This window comes from Neomonachus schauinslandi, chromosome 6 (assembly GCF_002201575.2).
Source record: "Neomonachus schauinslandi chromosome 6, ASM220157v2, whole genome shotgun sequence".
NCBI classification, from domain to species: domain Eukaryota; kingdom Metazoa; phylum Chordata; class Mammalia; order Carnivora; family Phocidae; genus Neomonachus; species Neomonachus schauinslandi.
In genome coordinates, this window is record NC_058408.1 from 101,855,622 (window position 1) to 101,880,104 (window position 24,483).

General features: G+C 38.4%; 2 protein-coding genes across 8 annotated transcripts in view; both read right to left on the reverse strand.

The window, feature by feature from the left end:
* Positions 1 to 4,567: 4,567 nt before the first annotated feature.
* On the reverse strand, positions 4,568 to 8,126 carry MSS51 (MSS51 mitochondrial translational activator). The gene is made up of 6 exons (XM_021700036.1): positions 7,906 to 8,126; positions 7,481 to 7,636; positions 6,328 to 6,452; positions 5,562 to 6,128; positions 5,142 to 5,235; positions 4,568 to 4,787 (listed from the first exon to the last, which is right to left on the reverse strand). The coding sequence occupies exons 1-6, from the start codon at positions 8,124 to 8,126 to the stop codon at positions 4,568 to 4,570; spliced, it is 1,383 nt and encodes a 460-aa protein (XP_021555711.1).
* A 6,891-nt stretch (positions 8,127 to 15,017) lies between these two features.
* PPP3CB (protein phosphatase 3 catalytic subunit beta) overlaps positions 15,018 to 24,483 on the reverse strand; it is a 53,383-nt gene continuing 43,917 nt past the window's right edge. For 3 of the 7 annotated variants that reach the window (XM_021700277.1, XM_021700271.1, XM_021700269.1), the window contains 2 exons: positions 22,834 to 22,931; positions 17,791 to 18,114 (listed from right to left, as the gene is read on the reverse strand). In XM_021700277.1, the coding sequence (XP_021555952.1) occupies positions 17,900 to 18,114; positions 22,834 to 22,931 (313 nt within the window). In that variant the 3' untranslated portion in view covers positions 17,791 to 17,899. Of the gene's footprint in view, positions 16,656 to 17,790; positions 18,115 to 22,833; positions 22,932 to 24,483 lie in introns of those variants that run through there. The other 4 variants (XM_021700273.1, XM_021700272.1, XM_021700275.1 and 1 more) reach the window with 2 other exon arrangements.

A 24,483-nucleotide genomic window follows, 5' to 3' on the forward strand; every position in this document is an offset into this window, starting at 1 on the left:
CGTTAGGATCGCTGCGGCAGCTGGGAACGCCCCTGCAGCTGGAGGGGGCGGTGCCGCGCTCGGCCCCGCTTGTGCTTTCGCTTAGTCCGCACCGCGCTGCTCCACCTGCGGGAAGAGACGCTCCCTTCGGGTGGACCAGCCGGTTTTATCACATTTCTCGGTCCCAAGGACCATCTCCAGTCACGTTGGGGCTCTCTCAAGTCACAGCGCTTTTAAGAAATCCTGGAGCCCTTTCCGTGAAGGGCAATTGAGAAGGGCCGCGCACCTGGAAGGCCAGGTACAGCCTCTCCACCTCTGATATACCGTCCTCCCTGAGATAAAGACCGTGTCTTTTGTTAGATCCCTATGAAAAGAATTAATACTTATTGGGATCCTAGATAGCCAGAACTCGAGATACATTATAATCAAAACCACTCCAGACGGGCTGTTGGGTGATTCTAGGTCCCCCTCACACTAGAGCCTTAAAACACAAACACTATTAAACATCTGAGGTAATTTGAGGGTCTCAGACCAGTATCTTAAACTCATTAAGAAAGTTTATTTCAGAGCAAAAACCAGTTAACCTTTTACAGTGGTCTCAAAGTGTGGTCCCCACACAAGTAGCAGCAATATCACCTGGAAACTTGTTAGAAATGCAAATTTGGGGCTCCACCTTAAATCTACTGACTCAAACTCTGGGGTGGAGCCCAGCAATTTGTTTAACAAGCCCTCCAGGTGGTTGTAACTTAACACTTAAGTTTGAGAACTATCAATTTATTAATCTACATGCTTTCTACTCAAAAGCTTCCTCATGAGGGTGGGCCAGGAGTTCGGATTTTATTCTGGTTCCAGTGGGAAGCTATTGGAGAAGTTGAATCAAGGGAATGACATAGCCCAATTTATTCTCTAGAAAAATTATTCCCCCAGATGAATGGCCTGCAAAACCCAAGCCAACAGTTGATCTGGTGATCAAATAAGCAGAGATTTATATCCAATACTGGAGGAAAAAATGGCTCTGATAGACCTGCTGAGATGAGCATATCAGCATCCAATTTAGTATCATCCTAAAGGATTTTCAATACGGTTTTTAAAATGCATTTTTTTTTCATTTGCTAAGTTAAGAAATATATTAACCTTGCTTATGTCAGTCTTCTATTAAATTCTAAACACTTTAAGGGCAGAAGCCATCTTAGATTTCTCAGCAGTTAGCATAAAGGTAGGCATTTAGACTTTTATGTACCCACCACCAGTCTACTAAGTTGGAAACTTGTGTCACTTGTTACTGTGTGGCTTCTGTCGTCTCCTGATTTGATTCTGATAGATATATCACCCTTCACCCATCACAATCAGTAACCAACCCCTATAGATTTTACTTTCATGATTTATCTATAAAGTGTCACCATTTACTTGTTAGAAATTACCCCTTCCTTTCCATGCCTCCTATCATCTTAGCTGGCACCTGCATTATCTTGTCTGAACCATGACACATCCAACTGGTTTTTCCATCATCAAATCAATACTTACGCAGTATTGCTAGCTCAATGTTTATGTTGCTGTATAAAATTAAAGTGGTATGGATTTAACAAGGGTACCATTTTATTAAGTACGAACTATGTGCTAGGCATTGCATTAAGCACTTAGCAAATATTCTGTTTTTACATTCTCTAAGATTCCTCCCCCCCGGAGGGGGCAGGAGAAGGGAGAGAGAATCTCAAGCAGACTCTGCCCAGTATGGAGCCGGATGTGGGGCTCAGTCCCACAACCCTGAGATCACAACCTGAGCCAAAGTCAAGACTTGGACACTTAACCAACTGAGCCACCCAGGCACCCCTACATTCTCTAGATTAAAAAAAAACTTATGCTTTATGAAGATATAATCCACTCATGTAAAGTGTACAATTCAGTGGTTTTTAATATATTCACAGAACTGTACCACCACCCAATTTTAGAACATTTACATCACCTCCAAAATAAAACCCATGCCCTTAAGCCATTACCTCAATACCCTCATCCCCCTCATCCATATGCTGCCACTAATCTGTCTTCATAGAGTTGCCTATTCTAGACATTTCATATAAAAGTATTCACACACTATGTGTTTGTGACTTCTTAACATGATCATCAATGAACATGTTTTCAAGGTTCATCCATGTTGTAGCATGAATCAGTACTTCATTCCTTTCTAAGGCCAAATATTTCATGACATGGATATACTATATTTTATTTATCCACTCATAAGTTGATGAACATTTGGGTTTTTATCTTTTGGCCATTGTGAATAATGCTGCTATGAACATTTGTGTACATGGCTTCATTCCTTATGGGACATACCAAGGAGCAGACCTGCTGGATCAAATGGTAACTCAATGTTTAACTTCTTGAGGAACGGCCAGACTGTATTCCAAAATGGCTGCACCATTTTATATCCCCACCAAGAGCGTATGAGGGTTACAATTGCTGTATATCACCAACACTTGTTATTTTCTGTCTTTTTAGTTATCATTTTAGTGGATCAAGTGCTATTTCATTATGGTTTTGACTTTTATTTCCTGATGACTAAAGATGTTAAGCATCTTTTCATGTGCTTATTGATCGTTTGTATATCTTCTTTGGGGAAATATCTATTCGGATCATTTGCCCATTTTGTAATTGGGTTTTTAGTTCTTTTATTGTTGAGTTGTAACAGTTCTTTATATATATTCTGGATATAAGTCCCTTATCAGATATGTAATTTATGAATATTTTCTTACATTCTTTTAACTTTCTTGATGGTGTCCTTTTCGGTGGTTTTTTAATTTTGATAAAGTCTAATTTATCTATTTTTATTTTGGCTGCTTATAGGTTTGGTGTCATATTTAAGAAACCACTGCCCAATCCAACTTCATGAAGATTTACCCCTATGTTTTCTTCTAAGAGTTGGATAGTTTTAGTGACTAGGTCTTTGATCCATTTTGAGTTAATTTTTGTATGTTGTGTGTAATGTGTGTATGTGGGGGGTCCAACTTCATTCTTTTGCATGTGGAGTCCTGTTGTTCCAGTACCATCTGTTAAAGAGTCTGTTCTTTTCCCATTGAATTGTTTTATCACTCTTGTCAAAAATCAATTGAGCATAAATGTTAAGAACTTATTTCTTGCTTCTCAATTTGATGTCATTTATCTATAGGTCTATCCTAGGCCAGTACCACAGTCTTGATTACTATTGCTTTGTAGTAAACTTTGCAATTGGAATGTGTGAGTCCTCCAATTCTGCGAACATTTTCACTTAACTCTCTCTCTCTTTTTTTTTTTAGGTAGGCTCCATGCCCAGTGTAGAACCCAACACGGGGCTCAATCCCACGACCCCGCGATCATGACCTGAGCCAAAATCAAGAGTCAGACGCTTAACCAACTGAGCCACACAGGTATCCTAGAACACATGAATTCTAACATTACCCCTATCAGAGTGGGCAATAAGAATGTATATGTGTGTGTTAGGGTTACGGGTGGGAGGTTGAGGTTATGGCAAGGTTGTAGGACTATCCTAATCTTGAGAATGTGATAAGAGAAGGATGGCATAAGACAGGATGTGGCAGAGTGCGAGGTCCAAACAGAGAGCTGGTGTTAATCACTCCTTTGGCAAGAGAGAAACCTCTAATCTTGAGGTGTTGTGACTAGACAAGTAATACTTGCCAGTGAATAGGAAACAGGATAAAACAAGTGACTTAAGAAGCCCCAAACTGAGTTTATTATGGTATAAACTAGGTAATAACAAATAACTCCAGTATATTCAACTAAAGTCCAATATACCCTGGGATATTTATTTATTTTTAATTTTTAAAAAATATTTATTTATTTTAGAGAGAGAGCACAAGCAGCAGGGGCAGAGGGGAGAGAGAATATCAAGCAGATTCGCCCTGAGCGCGGAGCCCAATGCAGGGATCAATCCCACAACCCTGAGATCATGACCAGAGCAGAAACCGAGTCAGAAGCTCAACAACAACTGCACACCCAGGTGCCCCTACCCTGGGATATTTAAATACAACACAAGGCAAAAAGCTGCTCTAGGGTTAGAAGTCTCCAAGAGAAAAGAAGTAAGATATTTATCTAGAAAAAGCCAGGAAATAGAAAAATATGCCAATCCTCACAACCTCTCCCATGTTCCCAACCACTTCTCTGATTTGCCCATTCTTGTACCACTTCAAGTCATTAACACCTTTCAATTTTTCAGTCTGAATTGCTGGATAAGAAAGTCTTTTCCAGAAAAATAAGGTGCCATTATTTTCCTTGGCAGCATCTTATTCAAGTCAAAGGTACAACTTTCTCACAAAGGAAAATGTTAGTAATTCTAGGCTCTGGAAAGACTGATACCAGGGCCTCTTGCCACACATTAAATCTAGAATCCTGTCTCTGGAAGCTACTTGTAGCTAATCTCTTAGAAAAGAGTCACATCATATAGGAACTCCCATTCAGCTTAGAATCTTTACCTGACAAGTGGCTGAGGTTTAGGATATAGCGGATTTCAAAGTTGGCAACAACCTGACATCAGCAGAGTAATTTCATTACAACCTCCCAATTTTCTAGAAGTCCAGTCAGGATCTGGCTCAGCTATTTAAACCTCACCATCTACTTTCTCTTCCAGTTGCTTCTTATCCAGCTGGCAGGAACTTCCAAGAAACATAATATAGTAGGCACTGCAATATACTGGTTGCTTGTTGGGGTTGGAATAGACCTGTTCAGGTTTGAGGGACGCGAAAGGGTTAGCTCCATAGGCAGTGATGTGTGTATCCAGGTCCACCAGAATCTGCAAAGAAGCTGCCAATTCCTGATGGCTATAGGAGACAGATGAAAAAAAAAAAAAAAAGAAAGAAAAAGAAATTGCTCTGCTAATTATGAGAGATGTAGGAGAGAAATTCCTCAGAACTTGATACTTCTGGACTCATTAATCCCCAAAATTACCAAAGGCTAGACGGGCAAGGGTATCCTTCCCTCCCAAATGTCTCACTAAGTACCTGATTAACTAGCATAGGACTTGGATCCAAGGGGATTAGAAAGCCAAGTGTGGAAAGGAAGAAAATCCTCACCAGAAGACAGAAGATGAGCAAGGGGGAGAGAAATGAGCTCATCTATACAGAGAGAGGTATGAGTGAGTCAGGGAGGTATCACAAATAGGAAGAGGTTGAAACCTGTAAACAGTGATCAATGTAGGGATCTCATAATCACGAAGTAGCAGGAGGGTGGGCAGCCAAGCCTCCATCAAGTCTGGGGAAGCATGGAAACCTATGGGGGGGGGGGAAACAACAGACATGGATATAGAGAGGGGAAAGGCTGAGGTAGACCCTAAGCAAGATACTTTTTTGATTGTGTCCACCCCTCCCCTCACCTTGCTCACCTCCAATGCTCATTTACCACCATCATCCACCCCACGTTCTGCAATGGAAAATTCTAAACCCAGGTATAGCACATATGGCTAATGATCAACCAAGGTTGTCATCATATTGTGTTTAACCTGACCAAATGAATGGGGTTCCAAATAGAGGAGATATAAGAGTCAGGATGGAAAATTCCCAGAAAAGCCACTCGGTATTCCCCTGAATGACTCTTACCTGGATGGAATGCCACCACCAAATCTGGATGGGTTATCTGTCCAGTCTCTACCTGCTCCTCCCAGAAGTCATGATAGAGGCCCCTATGGCCACTAAGCTGAACTGTGCCAGGTTCCAGGGGGGAAGTTGAGGTGCTCTTTGTAAAGCCAGCAGATACGTCTATACCCACCATGATCACACGGAGGCCTAGGTGTCCAGGAAACATGTAGCCAAGCTCATCATAGTCCCCAGGGCGAGTGAGGAATGTCTCCACATGGGAAGCACCAACCACATGCACTGTGCTTCCCCCAATCTTCCAAACATCTATCCCCAAGGCCCGAAGCCCAAGGCCCAGTGTCAAGGGCCGTGATAGGGCATCTGTCAGCAGCCGTTTCAAAGAGCCCTGCAGGACATCTGGGTCTGGCTTTGGCCGTCCCACGTTGGCCCACAGGGTGGTCATGGCATGACTGCCTAGTACAGCATCCAGTGTAGCATCTAGCTGTAAACACCGCAAAGAAAACCAGGTATCCCAGCCCTGTACAACTTCAGCCAGGCATGGCCAAGGTCCTGAAGGTAGGACAAAAGCACCTGCAGGAAAGAAGGGATAAGAGTGACCTAATCCTTTCCTGGCTTCAATATTCCTTCCAAATTTACTCTTCCAACTTGTGACCAGGAGTGCTCCACCCAGTTTCTCATGTTTTCCTCGTAACAACATGTTTTCATATCTTTCTCCAAGTACAACCAACTATGACCACTGTGGCAGAGTTCTCCAACACCACCACTTCACCTGTGACTAGAAGCCATTCCATGAGACGGTCCACAGCTACCAGACGCAGCTCTTGACAAACCTTCCTGTGCTCTGGCCAGTCCGACCTCTGGCACTCTGGACCACAGTAATAGACATTTCTGCACCTGAAAAATGAGCCCCAGAAACAGATGTTCCTATACCTCAAAGGTGACTGGGAGATGACTAGGGAAGGGAATTGATACTTCCTGTATATAGGAAGAAAGATCACTGGATAGGGAAGGTAGGGAGAGGAGTGAGAGCTGATGCACCAAATTTGGAGATTACATTTGGCAGGGGAGGCATGAGAGACTAGGAATTTAATTATTCTCTTGGGTCAGGGTAACACCTCAGTCTGTATCTGGAATAACTCACTTTTTACATCCCTTACAGAAAAAAAAATACCAGGAGCTTGCAGCTGCCCTCTTATCACAGGTATGGCTCAACCCCAACCTCCCCAGAACAGACATGATCTTAACCCTTGAATACTCAAGAGGAAGGAGGTAGAGAAGATTATACAGCAGTAACCCCCTTCTCCACAGGGAATATGTTCCAAGACTCCCAGTGGATGCCTGAATTCATGGATAGTACCAAACCCTATATATACTATGTTTTTTCCTACACATACATACCTATGATAAAGCTTATAAATTAGGCACAGTTAAAGATTAATGACAATAACGTAAGACAATTATAATATACTGTAATAAATGTTATATGAATGTGGTCTTTCTCTCAAAGTGTCTTATTATACTGTACTGACCCTTCTTCTTGTGATGTGAGATGATAAAATGCCTACATAAGATGAAGTGAGGTGAATGACATAGGTGCTGTGACAAAGTATTATGCTACTATTAATTTTTTGACAAGAGTCAGAGGAGGATCATCTGCTTCCAGACTGTGGTTGACCACACATAACTGAAAGCATAGAACGTGAAACTGCCCGTAAGGGGGACTGCCGTACCATGGTCTGACTTCCCCATAATACCCAAAGTAAGTAGGAGCCCAATCCTTTTCTAATCTTTCAGTGGCCTGGGTCACACAAAATGAGGAGTGGCCCTGAAGTTATTCTGAAAACTCTTAGACCTTTCCTCCTGCCATGAAGTCTTAGAATAGGATCATTTCTGGATGACTCTATTAGCCCCCAACTAGTCACCTCTTGCACTGACGTAGGACCTTGGAGTCTGAAAGGCCACTAGGAAGAGCTCTACAGTGAGCACAGAATCGGAATGTGTCCTCCATCTTCTGGAACATTTCTTGAAGGCATCCAAATCCAAAGCCTGATACAGAAGCACCCCCATCTAGCACCAACCTGCAGAAATGGCATGGAGAAGAAGTGGCAATAGGAAAAAGAGTATCTCCAGAATCATTCATGACCTATACCTTGCCTCCTATATATTTCTATCTACTCCCACTATTTCTCACATGAGAAAATATTTCTTCTATAGTAATAAAACTTGCAAAAGTCAGGATGACTCACTGTAAATGCCCCATATTCCCCAAGTTATACTCCCTTCTTGCTTTCTGAAAGCACTTCTACCAGAGATAATATATTACTCTTCCACAGAGCTAGTCACTCACTTGTATTCTTCATAGCTCTTCATGTTTAGCTTTTGAAGGATTAGCTGGGATAGGCCAGGAACATTATTGTCCAAGGAGAAGAAGCCAAGTGCATCAACGCTAGGGTCAGGTTTTGAGAGGGTCAGAGGCACAGAGGTCACAACTGTGGGTGGGGTCACAACCATGGGAGTCACCGATGAGGGGGGTTTCTTGTGCCTTCGTTGCCGGGATCTTGGAGCCATGGCTGTCCACTGATACCTGGAGACTATATGGAGAACAGATAGGGAATGAAATTTTGCAAGCTAGACAAGTATGATGTGTTTTCATATGTTTGACCTTTCAATTCTCATTCCAGTCTCAGACCTAGGTATCAGTAAGATTTATTTAGGCTCTACTGATTATTGATCACCACAGGCAGTGATAAAAAAACAGGAGGAAAATAATTGTATATCAACATAATTATATATGTATTACATATGAAGTTCTATCTGAAATATAAATATATACGTAAGTAAATGCATAGAAAAAGGTCTGGCAGGGCTCATATAAAACCAGTAACAATGATTAACTCTAAGGAGGGAAAGAAGTAATGGGATAGGAACTGGGTTAATCAAAAGGAACTTTAGACTTATCTGTAACGTTTGACTCTTGAATACTAAGAATATATTCATATGTTATTAATGCATTTAAAAAATCAACTTAAAATGAGGGAGGAAAAAGCAACAGAAATCTTGGTTGTCTAAAACTACCAACTAATTGGAGAATCAGTCAATCTCACCTAGTTAAGGAAATAAAACATTCATTTTAGGAGACCTATCATCACACTTTTAAGCAATCAACCCAGAAATAGAAATTAAATGCAATATAAAAACAGCACCGCAATATTAAGATTTATGTAGTCAAAGCAAGTTATGCAAATTATGAGGAAAATTTCCTAAAGAGGTGAGCTTTGAAGTAGAACTAATCCCATACCCACCACTACCTAGGAGGAACTCTGATATTCTCCTTCCCTGCCTTGTCTTCTCCCATTCCTTCCACAAGGAATGAGTAAACAAAAGGAACTGTATTGGGAAAAATAACATCCATTCATTCAATAAACATTTACTGCTAAACATATATAATCACTCATATTATAATGGAAACAAATATGAAAAGTATACTTAATATCTAAATGTTTTACAGAGGGATCAAATGTAAATTATAAGGCAGTATATAAATCCTATAAGAAAAGTGAAACTAAAGCACTAATGGGAGATCAGAAGGAAAGAATCTCCTCAGTTGGTTAGCTGTAGGAAGACTTTATAAAGCATGTAGCAGTCAGAATAGACCCATTAATGATGGTAATACTTGGAATACATGGAGACAGAAAAGAAGAATTCTAACCACAGAGAAGAGCATGAGCACAGAAATGTAGAAGGGAACACTCTAGGAATTAATGAAGTAGACTGGTTTCAGTTTGATTATTAAGTATAACCTAAATGTAAGAACTAAAACTATAAAGTCTTAGAAGAACACATAGGGAAAAGTATCATCATACGGATTTGGCAATTTCTCAGATATTACACCATAAAAAGAAATGAAGTACTGATAATATGCTACAATGTGGGTGAACCTCAAAAACATTACACTAACTGAAAGAAGCCAGACACAAAAGATCATAAATTATATGATTCCACTTATATGAAATATTGAGAAACGGTAAATCCAGAGACAGAAAGCAGATTCACGGTTGCCAGGGCCTGGGAAGAAGAGATATGGGGAATAACTGTTAAATGGTTATGGGTTTTTCTTTGGGATGGTGAAAATGTTTTGGAACTAGATAGAGGTGGTGGTTGCATAACAATGTGAATGTATGACATACCATGCTCACTTTAAAAGGATTAATTTTATGTTATGCGAATTTCATTCATCTCAATTAAAAAATAAACTGTATCCGTAGAGATTGAGAAGCTAAAAAATTATTTTTTTTAAGATTTTATTTATTTGTGAGAAAGAAAGAGACAGAGAGAGTATGCACAAGCAGGGGGAGTAGCAGGCAGAGGGAGAAGCAGGCTCCTGGCTGAGCAAGGAGCCCAATGCGGGACTCAGTCCCAGGACCCTGAGATCATGCAAGCCAAAGGCAGATGCTTAACCAACTGAGCCACCCAGGTGTCCCAGAGAAGCTAAAAAATTATTAACCCTCAGATTAACTGCCTCTAGGGACAAGTAAATGGCAGAGGATATAACAGTGGTTGGTTTTACTGTGAATAAGGTAACTATTAAAGTACAAATCAGGGATCATGTTTTGTTACAAAAATAGTCTGACATTTAATCCTTCTGGACCAGATTTGTTAGGGAAAAAACTCCAAGAATCATCATTCAGCTGAGGTGTAGGTGGCAGAACAAAGACCTCCCAGAATCATCCAATCTATTATCTATACACCTGAAACTAATATAACACTGTATGTTAACTGGAATTAAAATAAAAAAAAAATCTATTATCTTACAACATGGCTCTTGCAAACTGCTGTCCTTAGTTAACGAGGGAACTAATTTGTATTTTCCTTTGTACTTTCTCATCCTTTCATCACACCCCTGTAATCTCTCCCCTCATCCCACAGATAAATGGATGTTTTCAGAGTCCACAGAGAGAGCTAAGCTCATCTGCATATAATATCTTCTACATTCCCGCCAGTACAGGAGAAATTAGACCTGAAGGTGACAGATTATTAAAGGGTCATGTCCCTTTACTAAAGGATGCCTTCACACTTGAGTACCCCATTTCCAACAACTGACCTGACACTTCCCTCCACTTTTTAAAAAAATGTACTTTACTTCATTTCATTTATTTATCTATCCTATCTATTTCTAAGAGAATGCCCCTGTGCGAGCAGCAGGGGAGGGGCAAAGGGAGAGGAAGAGAATCTTAAGCAGACCCCATGTTCAGTGCGGAGCCCGACTTGAGGCTTGATCTCGTAACGCCAAGATCATGACCTGAGCTGAAATCAGCTCAACTGACTAAGCCACCCAGGCACCCCTTCCATTTTTAATCTCTACACATTCTCATCCAATTTCCAGAATCACTGCAACTCGAGAAGCATTCCTCTGCTCTCTCTACCCACCCTCTTCGGGCAAGATAACATCTTCTTGAACCTTGAAAGAAAGGATTCATCTTTCTTTAAAGGTATAGAGAAAAATCATCTTTGATTTGAGGCAAGTCAAGAGTCTTAAATCCCAGGAGTAATAATAAATATACATTCCTGATGTTCAACTAAAAGCCTCGTGCTGCAATGGAAACCAATTAAGACCATAAATGTACTGCTTAACTTATCTGCCTTTCCAAAGAAGTCTTTCTCCCAAGGAAGATTAACTCTTGGCTCTCTGGGGGTTGGTTGAACTGGCTGGGATGTGAAGGGATCAGTTTGGGGGAGGAGTGGTGGTGATGAAATCTCTGATAGTTTCCTCTGTGTCTAGAGCAGGTTCATGATACAAATGAGCTAAATTTCTGGGAAGAAGGTAAGAAGGTGCATTTGTATCTGCATGAGGCTCATATCTGAGTTTGTGTACCCCAGGCCCAGACCCAGGTTCCCTGGTTCTAACTTTCCTGCAATGAGCCCCAGGATCCTCCAAGTTTGAGAGGAGGGACAGGACTGAGAAAACTAAGGCAAAAAACAGAGGGGACAGGGAGAAGTTGGAAAGAATTATATATAAAAAGCTTTAAGAATTTTCCAGAGATCAGAGTCTACCTCACCTAGCAGGGACTCACTTTAACTTTTTTCTAGCCATCCGCAATGACTTAGGCTCTAATTTATTCCCATAATGTAAGAGAGAAAACACCAAGGACAGAAGGAGACATGGACTGCGCAGTCTAGAAAAACTCTGATTTTCATTTCCAAATTCCCTCCAATATTAGCCTATTCCCAGACCAGGTCTCCCATCTTTCTCCTTCATCACCAAAAGCCTCAAGTTTCACCCAAACCAGTTACCTTCTCACTATCTCCAGACCAGGAAAGCCCATCTAATTTTCTCTAACTCACCAGCAAACACAAAACAGCTTTGGGGAGGTAGGGAAAGGGGGAAATGATGTTAGCCATTGGGGATCCTAAAAGGAGTTGGGAAAGAGAAAGAGAAAAGGAGGAATACATTAAGAATATTGCTATTATTAAGCACATTCAGCTTCTTAATCAGTGATTAACACTCCCTGGGGTGATAAATGTTTTACTCAACTATAAACTAAGCAAGCAGATGGTCTGATGGAAAAGTAACTTACCCTGCTAAGCCCTCGGCTTCCTTCCTTCTCTCTTTCTTCCAAGTGAAGTGAATGCTTGATCTCCCCATATCTAGGTTGTGGCTGACTTGCAGCTGTCCCTTCATATCACTTTCCTTTGCAAACTGCTGAAATGCTGAGTCTCTGTAATTAGGTGTGGCCCCGCCAACCAGACAGACAACGCTGAATTCTCCCTAACGAGGTAAGGAGGGACCTGGCCCATGCCCATGGACTTCTCTCTTTCTGACCTTCCTTCTCTGCCAAGAAGGCTCAGAACTCTTGTCAACACTCCCAAACTCACCAAAGGCCAGGCAGGCTAAGGAAAGATGAAACCTATTGCTTCCTGAACCTCTCTCACTAAGGCAGTATTTCTGCTCTCAGTCCAAGAGTCAGAGAAGAAAAAATTAAAAACAAAATCCCTGGGATTAGTTCAGAAGTCATTATTTGTTTGGAAAGGTAGGCACTAGCTCAGATCAACAGAACTCCTGGAGTTCTGGATGTCAATCTAGACCCAGGATGAGTTAACCCAAGCCCAAAGTCCCTTTGAGCATAACAAACACTGCTCAAACACAATTCAACAATGATCAGTCTAGGCTTAAACACAAACATAATACCCAAGAAAGAAGAATATAAATGGTCATTTAATGGTACAGAAGGAAATCAATTGTAGGGGAAACAAAATTAATTTGTAAAATTCACTTTGTCTGAAAGGAGAGCAAGGTACTTTGTCATCAGGCACACTCCATTTATTTATTTCAAAAGAGGAATAAATAGAGGAATAAAGTAAGCAAAACCAAAATATTATTGGCTAAAAATGCACTGTTTCTAGGAACAGAAAATATAAAAGAATCAATTCAAACATCTTATTCCTTCCTATAATGAATGCTGATCCAGGGAATCTGATTACACATTCCTAGTTCCTTTTCATTTATCAAGCTCCAGGGTCTACCAGAAATTATCAGGGCAGTGGTCTTATATGACTGCAAGACCTGACTTTCTGTTTACATCTTGCCCTAGCTATGTCACTTACCTGCTTCTGTGAACATCATCAAACTGGGGAACAGAACAACTTGCAGTCAATTTGAGGTCCTGGAATGTGGCAAATCAAAAATCTACGTATGAACAGGTGCAGAGGATGGATTCTAAAGGAACCCCAAACTGTAGAAAGCAACTACACGCAGGGAAGGTGAAAGTAAGTGTTAAGGATGCAACAAAACATTACATATTATTCAGAATAGCTGTGGAGAAAAGAAAATCAGTAGCAATAGGCAAAAATCCAGAGTAAAACAGGAGTAATTCATTTTAAGCAAAGGTTTCAGGCCTATTTCAAATTTAACTGGCAGAGCTTTTAAAGGTTATGAGTTCTACTAATAATGGCTGAACTGCAGAAGGCACAAGAAGTCAGAGATGGTCTTCTCTTTTTTTTTTAAATTTATTTTTATTTTTTTTTAAGATTTTATTTATTCATTCATGAGAGACAGACAGAGAGAGAGAGAGAGGCAGGCAGAGGGAGAAGCAGGCTCCCCAAGGGGTAGGGAGCCCAATGTGGGACTCGATCCCAGGACCCTGGGATCATGACCTGAGCTGAAGGCAGACGCTTAACCATCTGACCCACCCAGGCGCCCTGAGATGGTCTTTTCTAACTCAGAAGTGTCATCTTTGAATATAAAGGGATATAATAGATAGAAAAAATTCATATTGAATATTAATTTATATTTTACCATCACTACTACTAGCTCTGGTAGACATTAAAATTTACAATTTAGAAAGATCTGAACTTTTCACAGTTTGCTTTCATCATTAGTTACATTTTTTAAAAAGCCTTAAAAATGTTTCTATGGTTCATTGTGAAACCTTAAAAAATATTTCTATGGTTCACAGTTATGAAGAAAGACTAGAAAGAGGTTCTTATTCAACAGTTAGGAAGTGGCCTGTGAGGCACTGGGTGATTTTTCTACCACTCTTAATGTATACCACTTTTCTGCATTCTGTTCCTTTCTCTTACTTTCTTCTTCTTTTTAATCTTTACCATCAACCCGTAATTCTTCTAGTTTGCTAATGATGTTTTATGTTTACCCAAGATTCCCACAAACACTATATAACCCCAGCGATGGACCTAAGGGCTAATGAAGTTCCTGGTACCTGATATACTAGTTAAGCTCTTAATTTAGAGACGCATAGTTTTCATAAAACAATAACATCCAGAAAAACCTTTAAACGTATGCAGTGTATAGTAACTTTAAGGGTAGCTCATGGACTGCTATGTATGCAAGCTAATAATACAGCAACTAAAAGCTGTAATAATCAACAATTTGAGTTCTGTTTGCCTGGAATAAGGCAAATATATACAGTTCAATTTAAATCAGTGCTTTGTAAAGTGTGTATCATTATAATTATTGTTGAAAACTGTAATTAAAGTTACTATATGATTATATTATAAAATGTTGAGCAATATCCTAATTTCCCTCAATTTGCAAATTTTCATACTTATTTTGATTATGGAAAAGAAAGGAATATGATGGCAAGAAAATACAGTATCATGAATATTCTTTTTCTTATTGTTAAAACACCCAATAAATTCCCAATACTATTATAACAAAACTCTAAACAAGAACATTTTCTTTCAATTAAAAGTTAAGTGAAATAGTGATTTTAAATGTTAGATTTAGGAGGCCTATAATAGGCACCCAAAGTACTCTAGTTTTCAGTTACTAATGTTCATGTAAGACAAATGTAACCAAAGTTAAAAAAAAAAAAATTTATGAAGACACAAATTTATCAAATTACCATGAACTATCCATGAGATAATCTCTGAAGGCTATATCCCAGTTCTAGTAACAGTATTTTCTGATTTGCATGAGGTCAAATCAGACTACATCTTCCAAATAAAACCCAACACAGAGATAGGAGCAGCGGCCCATGCATGGAATTTATTGTGTGCTACTGTTTATAAAATACTCGAATAGTCCTGCACATGCATAATATTTCCAACTTAGACAGGAGACCATACAGGGTGCACTTTCTGGCAAACAAAACAATAGATGGTTCCGCTGCCTGGAGCTCTGAGTTGTATTCCAGGGCATGAGGGAAGCAGGCCACCAAAGTAAAGGGAAATACCAAACTACAGTGGCAATCAATACAGGTCAGTAATTGTGAAAAATTAGCACATGGTTCCATTTAGTTTAACCAAGCAGTTCTGCAACTATCAAAAGAAAAGGTTCAACATGCAATCTTGACTTTTATGCTTCCACTAACATCCGAATGATTGAACAGAACCATTGCTTCTATGCTGCATTGCTTAATCAAAAACACTTCCAGAACATTTTTAAATTTCCTTTGCATCAAAACATAAAAATGATAGAAAGCCAGCAGCAAATCACCCTGGTGGCTATTTAAGCAACTTGAGTACTCACAATAAACTAAAATTTCTCATAACATCTAGGTAACCTATACATGTCGTACCTGTACATCATAGGTCTATATATTAAATATTTGCAAAATGAAAACATGCATACACAAAATACATCAAGTTTTACAGACATGATTTGAATTAAAATTTTACTTTGACAATGTACAAACTTCTTTTAAAGTACCTTAAATGAGTAATTCTGTAATTCTTCATAATTTTGAAATTTAGAGGTTTTCTTCTTAAATCTCTAGGGTGTAAATTTCAAAAGATCTGGGCAAAAATATTCTAAATTCGTTTTTGGATTTGTGTTCAAGTAAGAGAGTCTGCCTAGAAATAGGTTATGCATTCATAATTGAAAAATACCAAGACTATATTACAGAATTAGCCACATTTAAGAACTATAGACCTGAGGTCAGCATTTTATATAAATGCCAACTGGGTTTCTCAGCATTTTGCCCATAATTCAAAATACAGCTTAGTAACCTCAGAAATGTATTTTAAGACCATGCTAATTCATCCTTTAAAGACATTTCATGGGGGAAAAAAAAAGTCCACATTAGCTCCTAGGATTGCATTTGAAGTCATGGTTAAAAAACAAAATCTAATTCTACTGAGGGGAAAAAGAAATCTCATTTGTAAACTTAATGTGTGAACCACAAGCATAAATGGAGGTGTAGTTGCCCTCCACTGGAAATTGCCCCAAGCCCCTTGCTCACTGCTCTCCACCTTGGCAGCGATGACCCAATCTTATCAGATATCACAACATGTCCCAGGGCCCTCAAGCCTCCATCCAGGAAGGGGGCTGGGGTCTCAAAAGCACAATGGTTTCTCCAGAGGGACTGTGACATTTACAGTCAGCTTGGCCAACCCCTCCAGATCCTGGGGGTGATCTGTCCATTTGGGGCCCGAGATGTGAGAGTCCCTGGGAAGCCGTGGGTCACTGGGCACTATGGTTGCCAGTCCCGTGGTTCTCAGTGGCATGTGCGGTGTTCAGAGAATTGAAACCATCTTGCTGTACAGCATCTTTCCGGGGTGGCATTCTCTCATTGATCCTATCCAAACCCTTTGCCTCTTCAAAACTGCAGATTCTATGTGGTGGAGAGAATCCTCGTATTGCTTAACAAAATGCAAATTTGATAAGTCAGTAATAGAAAAACACTTCTGAGATTTCAAAACATAATTAATGATTTTTAAGAAGAAAGAAATTAGCTGTATGTAGCAACATTTAAATCTTACTTTAATTGAATCCTATCCCCATTCCAGACTTCCCCTTAAAATGTGAAATGTTTAAACCTAAATATAAACACGATAGCTTCATAGATGACAAGTGTTAGCATAGCCTTTAAAAAAGAACGCACAAAAATAACCCTTCCCTGACCCCAAAATTAACCTACAGGCAATGGTCTCAGGGTCTCAGTTTGACTTCTATGATACCAATTATCTCCTACCTCAGACCCTAAAATCACCAGTGACTATCACAGTAAGGCAGCAACAAGAGTAGGGGCAAGTGAGGGGGCTAAACAAGGTTAACCTTAACATACAAATCTGTACCAAGAGCTTGGGAGAAGAAAGAGGCAAAGTATGTTAAAATTTAGCAGATAAGAACTATCTTGGAGGTCAAGGTATCATCACCCCATCACCACCAGAATGAAATGAAAAAGGTGGGAAATGCCTCCAGAAGTGAGATCTGTATTTGGCTGATAGTAAAAAGTATTCAGTTTCATATTTTAGGAAATGTCTTCCTTAATTCAATGGCCATTCACTGCATGTTCTTTGGAAACCCAAATCAAAATAAATGGCAATCCTCCTCCAATTGTTATAATTTCTCAGTCACTTCATCTGGAATGATGCTTTTCCATATTAAACTGTGCATACAAAAGATTTCCATTCCACTAGTTATAATCTGGTTGCTTTAATATGTGCAATCCCTGGGACTCAGAGTCTGTGCATGTGAACCAAATAAATGGTTGGGGTGGCAAAGCATTTAGCAATGTGTAATATCAAGCCAACATATGATATATATGAATATAATATTATCAGCAAACGCTAGGCCAAACAGCAAAAAAATAAATAAATAAAAATCATAGTGACAGTTCCTGCACTCTCAGGTGAATTGCTGAAAACAAGTAAAAACCAACTAAAACTTGTACCTAGAGGGGGTTTCACTTAGGAAAAAAATGATCTGAATAGCATAGAATCATGCAAAATGTAGAACAGATCTTTCTTTGCAACTTCAAATGCTATAATATATAGCATAACGTGCTGCACTCTAAAGAATTCAGGAACAGTAAATGTTGGTTGTACACAACACTAGAAAAGGGGAAAACCAGATTGTCACTATGAAAATTGGTCCTCGTAATTTAAAAAGAAGAAAAAGAAAAGAAAAGAAAAGAAAAAAAAAGAGGAATGTGACTATTAAACTTGATGAGTGAGTCTGATTCATCTTGAACTGTGCAAACTAGGAGTAAAACACACCCACAGGACATTCTCTGATGCCCACCCACACACCACAGATCTCTGCCCAGCGCAAGGACTCTGATCGTACCTTTTTCAGCCTCAATAGCCTCAACTGTGGCTGTACAGAAGTGAGCAGAGGCATGCAAAATGAATGAGAGAGATGAGAAGGGTCATATTGTACAGCAGAAAAGGCAATGATCACGTAAAATATCACAGTATCCCATACTACATCATCATTTACAATTTAACATAAATAATATCCATATTAGAGAGCCCCATCAATCCCCCAATTCCTGACACAGCACAGTTTACACACAGCACTATGACAACATCGCTCAGAGCACAGAACACATGGACCTAATATAAACACAGACACCTCAGCACCCATGCAAATGCACTCCAGTGTTAATTACCTATTGTGAATTCAGTATTTTGATGGCCTTAGAATTTTTCAACATGTTTATCATATCACATCCATCACAATCACAATGAAGTTCTCTATGGTGAAATTATGATGGCAGAATTGTAGCAGAAAAGCAAACAGAAGATTCTTCCCCCTCCCCCGCATCATCTAACTGAAACAATTCTCACTATCAGTTGTTCCATAAGATATAAACTAGAAAGGGTCAGTAATGCTTTTCCTGTTGCTTCTAATTCATAAGGCATAGCAAAAGCTGCAGAAGCTGGTATGGCTATAATGAAACTTAAGGGCAATAAACTTGGTGAATTACTCTAAGTAGAATAGTTCTGTAGCTCTACTGTTTGTGGATAACCTAAAGGACCCCTCTTGTCTATTAGGAACTTCCTTTCTATGCTAACATTGGTGTCCCAAATATCCAAAGATAATAACATCTATAGCCTTTAAAAAAAAAGCTATTTATGTTCAGTTTATCATGAACTCAAATCTGCCTTGGTACTAGTAGCATGCATTCTCAAATGAAGATAGAAAGGCCAATGTACATCTTTTCAAGCCCATCTACCAACTAGAGAGGAATCAAGATAGAACTGAAGTCTTACAGGCAATAAATTCTAACCACTGTATGATATGGAAATACACATAGGTCATATAAGTGAGAAATGCATTCTTAGTATAGCTTGTCTCTGGCCTATTTGAAGAATCACAACATTATTTAGTCATACATTTTATAGTCCAACATTCTTTTGGCTCATTTCTGGGTTCAAACTGTATAAAGCACCCACATTGAGGACCAGGATCAAAGACTGCAGAGGACAATATTTCCTGACAATATTGCAAATTCTCCCCTTTACCCAAAGTACACACACTCAGAATATTTATAACAATAATGCCCCATCCTTTCTATTTTGCTTCTTCTACAATGAGGGCAATTAGATTTAGAAATAATAAATTTTGTCCAAAGCAGTTATTAATGTGAAAGAAAACTGATTAATCTAAGGAATTAAAGTAGACTAATCAGAAATTCATTGATCTTAACCACATAGTAAAGTGAGTTGGGGACCCAAAAGAGGTAGGATGAACACTGAATAAAAAAAAATTAATCTTCCTTAACTGTTATTACAAATTCAAGCAGACATATTTATTGTATACCCACTATACAAATCACCATTTAAAAAAATCTAGCTCTGTACACCTGGAATATACTTTGTATCTTCCCAGACATAAAACTGGGATAAATGATCCACCTCTACTTGATCAGCCCTACAACTTCTACTTTTCAAAATATGGACTATTTTCTTTATAATTTAGACACTGAATGGGAAAAAAAATGCCTATCAGAATGTTTTAAAGAGCTTATGGTAAAAGAAGTGATTTTATATGAAATATTTCATAACTTGTATTATATATGGTAATAAATTAAAAATAAAACCTGATATCACTGCAAAAATTAGTATCTATTTGAGTGCATCAGTAGTTTAAAAGTCTATTAATAAATTTTTCAAATTATGAACTGTAACAACATACTTCTGAAATCGTTTTAATTTTATATGTAAAAGCATGTTCTAGATCAAATTATATTCTCTGCTCTTTCTAGAAGCTTCTAAATGCTCCTAATCCCTTTTAGGATACAAAATACATATCACACTCAAAATTGCATACCATGTCAAGCTTGAATGTTTAGAATTGAAAAAAAAGGTCATTTGAAGCTTAAACATTAAGCTGGAAAGAGATTTGATAATTGTAAAGTTCTATCTGAAAGGCACTATTCTTCCTCTATTTGTTTTCAGTTTCATAGGGCAGCCTGACATGTCCTTAGTAAGTTTGTGTACAGTGCTGTCACAAACTGTGTTCCTCAATACTACACGGGAAAAATAATGAAGAAGAATTTGGCATTACTAAAAGAGATGGCCACGTATTTTCCCATATATGTCCTGGTGAAGGTAGCATTATAGGGCTAGCTCCCAAACAAATTTCCATGAAGAAAATGCACATAAAATATATTAATTCCTACTCCAAAAAAGTTGTGTAGTTTGTGAAAACACTCAAGAAATATAAATTAACTTTAAGGTTATTGAGAAGGCAATCAGACTTATTTTCTGACAACAGGACTGAGGTATTAGAATTTTAAAACCTTTCTGCAATACTTAACTCTCACTTATTCACATCAGGGAACATGTCTACTAAAACAAAATATTAGAAAAAAAATTTAAATCACACAGATGCAGCTTCTGTATGAGTTTTGTTATGTGCTTCAAAATGGGTTTATCTTATTATGCTAGGAAAATTGCTCCACACTATCAAGAGCCATCACTGGCACAGCTAGGGAGCTATCTAGTTTCCCAAATTAGACCCCTTAAACTCAGCACTGTCCTATAATTCACTCTATGCTGGGAATATAGTCCCTTCAGTAAAGCTGTCTTTCAAACCTTCCCTGAAGTTGGGGGTGAGTTCAAAGTTGGAAGACTGAGCTTCAGGCTGCATGCAAATTAAGAATGAGTGCTGAGATGCCAACAAAGCATGTAATTAGCAGGTACTAATTATGAAATCTGAAAGAAAGATTTGCTGCAGATACAATGTAAAAGTAGTAATACACCCAAGGATAATGGAGAGATGATTGTAGTGGAGATTTATTAAAGTATGAGGCCTTTCAGTTTTCCTTTTATGAACAAAAAAGAGAAAGGGTATAACATTTTTCAAGCTACTAAAGTTCATCCTTTTCTATTAACACTTTTGCTAGTTTTATTGAATGTTCAAGATCTTTGTTTTAGCAAAATCATTTTTAGCTCATTTTGCTAATGTCTATAATATAAAAAAATGGAGGGCAAGGAATATAAAGAAAATCAAAGCAGTTTTTCTTTTAATTAAAAAAAAAAGGAAACCTCATTCAGAACGAAAATTTGAAACTATCATTTTAAAACATAGCTGTACTTCTCACATATACCAGTGGTGGTAGTAGACAACACACTAACATATAAAATAGAACATGTATAGGCTACAAGTAGAAATTAATTGTCTACAGGAAAAATTTGCTTATTTATTTAGGCATTATGATACTGAGTGAAATGAGACTGTGAAAAGTCAATCTACTTTAAATTTATTCAAAATTTTAAATTATTTTTTGCTTTAAAAAATTCACTAATTACAACACCAGGAAGAAAGTCAGCCATGACTAAGGAAAACACCAGATCTCTTGCTGCCTATTTTAACAGAGCAATGACCCTTGGAGGGCTGTCAAAAGTGGCTACAATAAAACATATAAATTAAAGCTATTCCATATCAGATATTTTGCTTTCCAACCACAAGGGAAAGAAATCTAGACTTTGAGTTATTGTGTATACTCTAAAACATTCACATCACTCTCTTCTATTTAATCTGTAATGGGCTTTCAAAAAGTTAACCCAGTATTTACACAAATATTTACGCCAAAAAAATAAGTTTTTTTTTAATATAAAATATTCAATGAGCCAGATTACAGGAATGCTTTAGGTATAATTCTTTTTATTTTCATGCAAAATAAAGGCACACTTAATAACACCCTTTCAATTTTGACTTACAGGATTTAAATTCAACCCCTTATAACAATGACTTAATATCTAATGTTACATTCATGTTCAGAATGCACAAAGTACAGCAACAAATGCAGCAAACCTCAAAACAAGGTGCTACAAAGTTGCTTCTACATCAAAAGACAGACAAGCGTCTGATAGAGTAATTTAATTTAACATACTTTTACAGACATACAGCTAACCTAAAGAAAGACAGACAGATTTAGGAAAGCAGCTACATCTGCAGAGGAAGAAAACAGCATGTTACAGACAGTCAATTATACATAGAACATTTGACAAACACCACAGAAAACAAACTTTGGCATCATTTACCAGGGTACAAAACCTTGCACAAATCTTTTGGCAAGTGAAGTGCATAAGTAAGATTTGGGGCCCAAGCAGATTGTTAATTCTAAAATTAAGTATCTGAAAATATAAGCATAGTCTAATACAATTACATAAATTAAAAAAATAAAAAATAAGAAACTTGGAATTACATTTCCATTTTAGTAATATGGATATCCTTGATTCACATTCTGAAACTGGGGCTTTTAAAAGAAAAGGGTGCATTAGACAAACAAAAAAAATAAATATTTAGACATTATGATATGAGCTGCTCCCATATCATTTCATTGAAAGCTGAGAGACTGACCATTATTTTCAATTGAAAGGAATACCCATTCTATCAATTTTCTGCCCTGGTCAGGTTATTAACCAGACACTACCTATCATATAGTATTCTCCCTGTGTCAGCTGCTGAGACAGGAACTAAAAAGCAGAAGGAATTCCCTGCATGCATTATGTGTACTGTTAGCAAAAGAGTGAGGTGTGCCCCAGTCCATCTGAGGCACAGCAAGTTGCATAACATCATTACCACTTTGCAGGGTCTGCCGTCCTCCAGCCAACACTCCACTAGGCAACATCCCTGTGGGAGTCAGGCCCTTGAGTGTCAGCACACTTTCACTCTCCTCCCTATAGCAAAGAGATATAACAGATATCAGAGACTTCCAACAGTTCTTAGTTTAAAAGAGGAAATGTGGCCCAGAGGTAGGCCATGTATATAATTTATGACATTCATTGTTATTACCATATTTTCCTCAATTCCAAGATAAGACACTGTTCCGTATTTTAAATATTTCAGATAAGAGGGTATGCCTTACAACTGAGGCATATATTGTTTTTTCTGAAAAGCTTTATTAAATATATGATGAGATTCATCATCAGTGAGAATCATACAATTGAGAAAATATGGTATTTCTATGCTGTAAATTTCAAATGTCTGATACAACCAGTTTTGCAAACAAATTTTTAAATATTTTTTTTATTAACATATAATGTATTATTTGTTTCAGGGGTACAGGTCTGTGATTCATCAGTCTTACACAATTCACAGTGCTCACCATAGTACTTACCCTCCCCAATGTCCATCACCCAGTCACCCCATCACTCCCACGCCCCTCCACTCCAGCAACCCTCAGTTTGTTTCCTGAGATTAAGAGTCTCTTATGGTTTGTCTCCCTCTCTGGTTTCGTCTTGTTTCATTTTTCCCTCCCTTCCCCTATGATCCTCTATCTTGTTTCTCAAATTCCTCATATCAGTGAGATCATATGATACTTTCTTTCTCTGATTGACTTATTTCGCTTAGCATAATACCCTCTAGTTCCATCCATGTCGTTGCAAATGGCAAGATTTCATTTTTTGATGGCTGCATAATATTCCATTGTATATATATACCACATCTTCTTTATCCATTCATCTGTTGATGGACATCTAGGCTCTTTCCATAGTTTGGCTATTGTGGACATTGCTGCTATAACACTGGGGTGCATATGACCCTTCTGATCACTACATTTGTATCTTTGGGGTAAATACCCAGTAGTGCGATTTGCAAACAATTTTTTTGGTAATTTTTTATTGTTATGTTAATCACCATACATTACATCATTAGTTTTTGATGTAGTGTTCCATGATTCATTGTTTGTGCATGCTCCATGCAGAACGTGCCCTCTTTAATACCCATCACCAGGCTAACCCATCCCCCCACTGCCCCTCCCCTCGAGAACCCTCAGTTTGTTTTTCAGAGTCCATTGTCTCTCATGGTTCGTCTCCCCCTCAGATTTCCACCCCCCTTCATTCTTCCCCTCCTGCTATCTTCTTCTTTTTTTTTTTTCTTAACATATATTGCATCATTTGTTTCAGAGGTACAGATCTGTGATTCAACAGTCTTGCACAATTCACAGCACTCACCATAGCACATGCCCTCCCCAATGTCTATCACCCAGCCCCCCATCCCTCCCACCCCACCTCCCACTCCAGCAACCCTCAGTTTGTTTCCTGAGATTAAGAATTCCTCATATCAGTGAGGTCATATGATACATGTCTTTCTCTGATTGACTTATTTCACTCAGCATAACACCTTCCAGTTCCATCCATGTCGTTGCAAATGGCCAAGATTTCATTTTTTGATGGCTGCATAATATTCCATTGTATATATATACCACATCTTTTTATCCATTCATCTGTT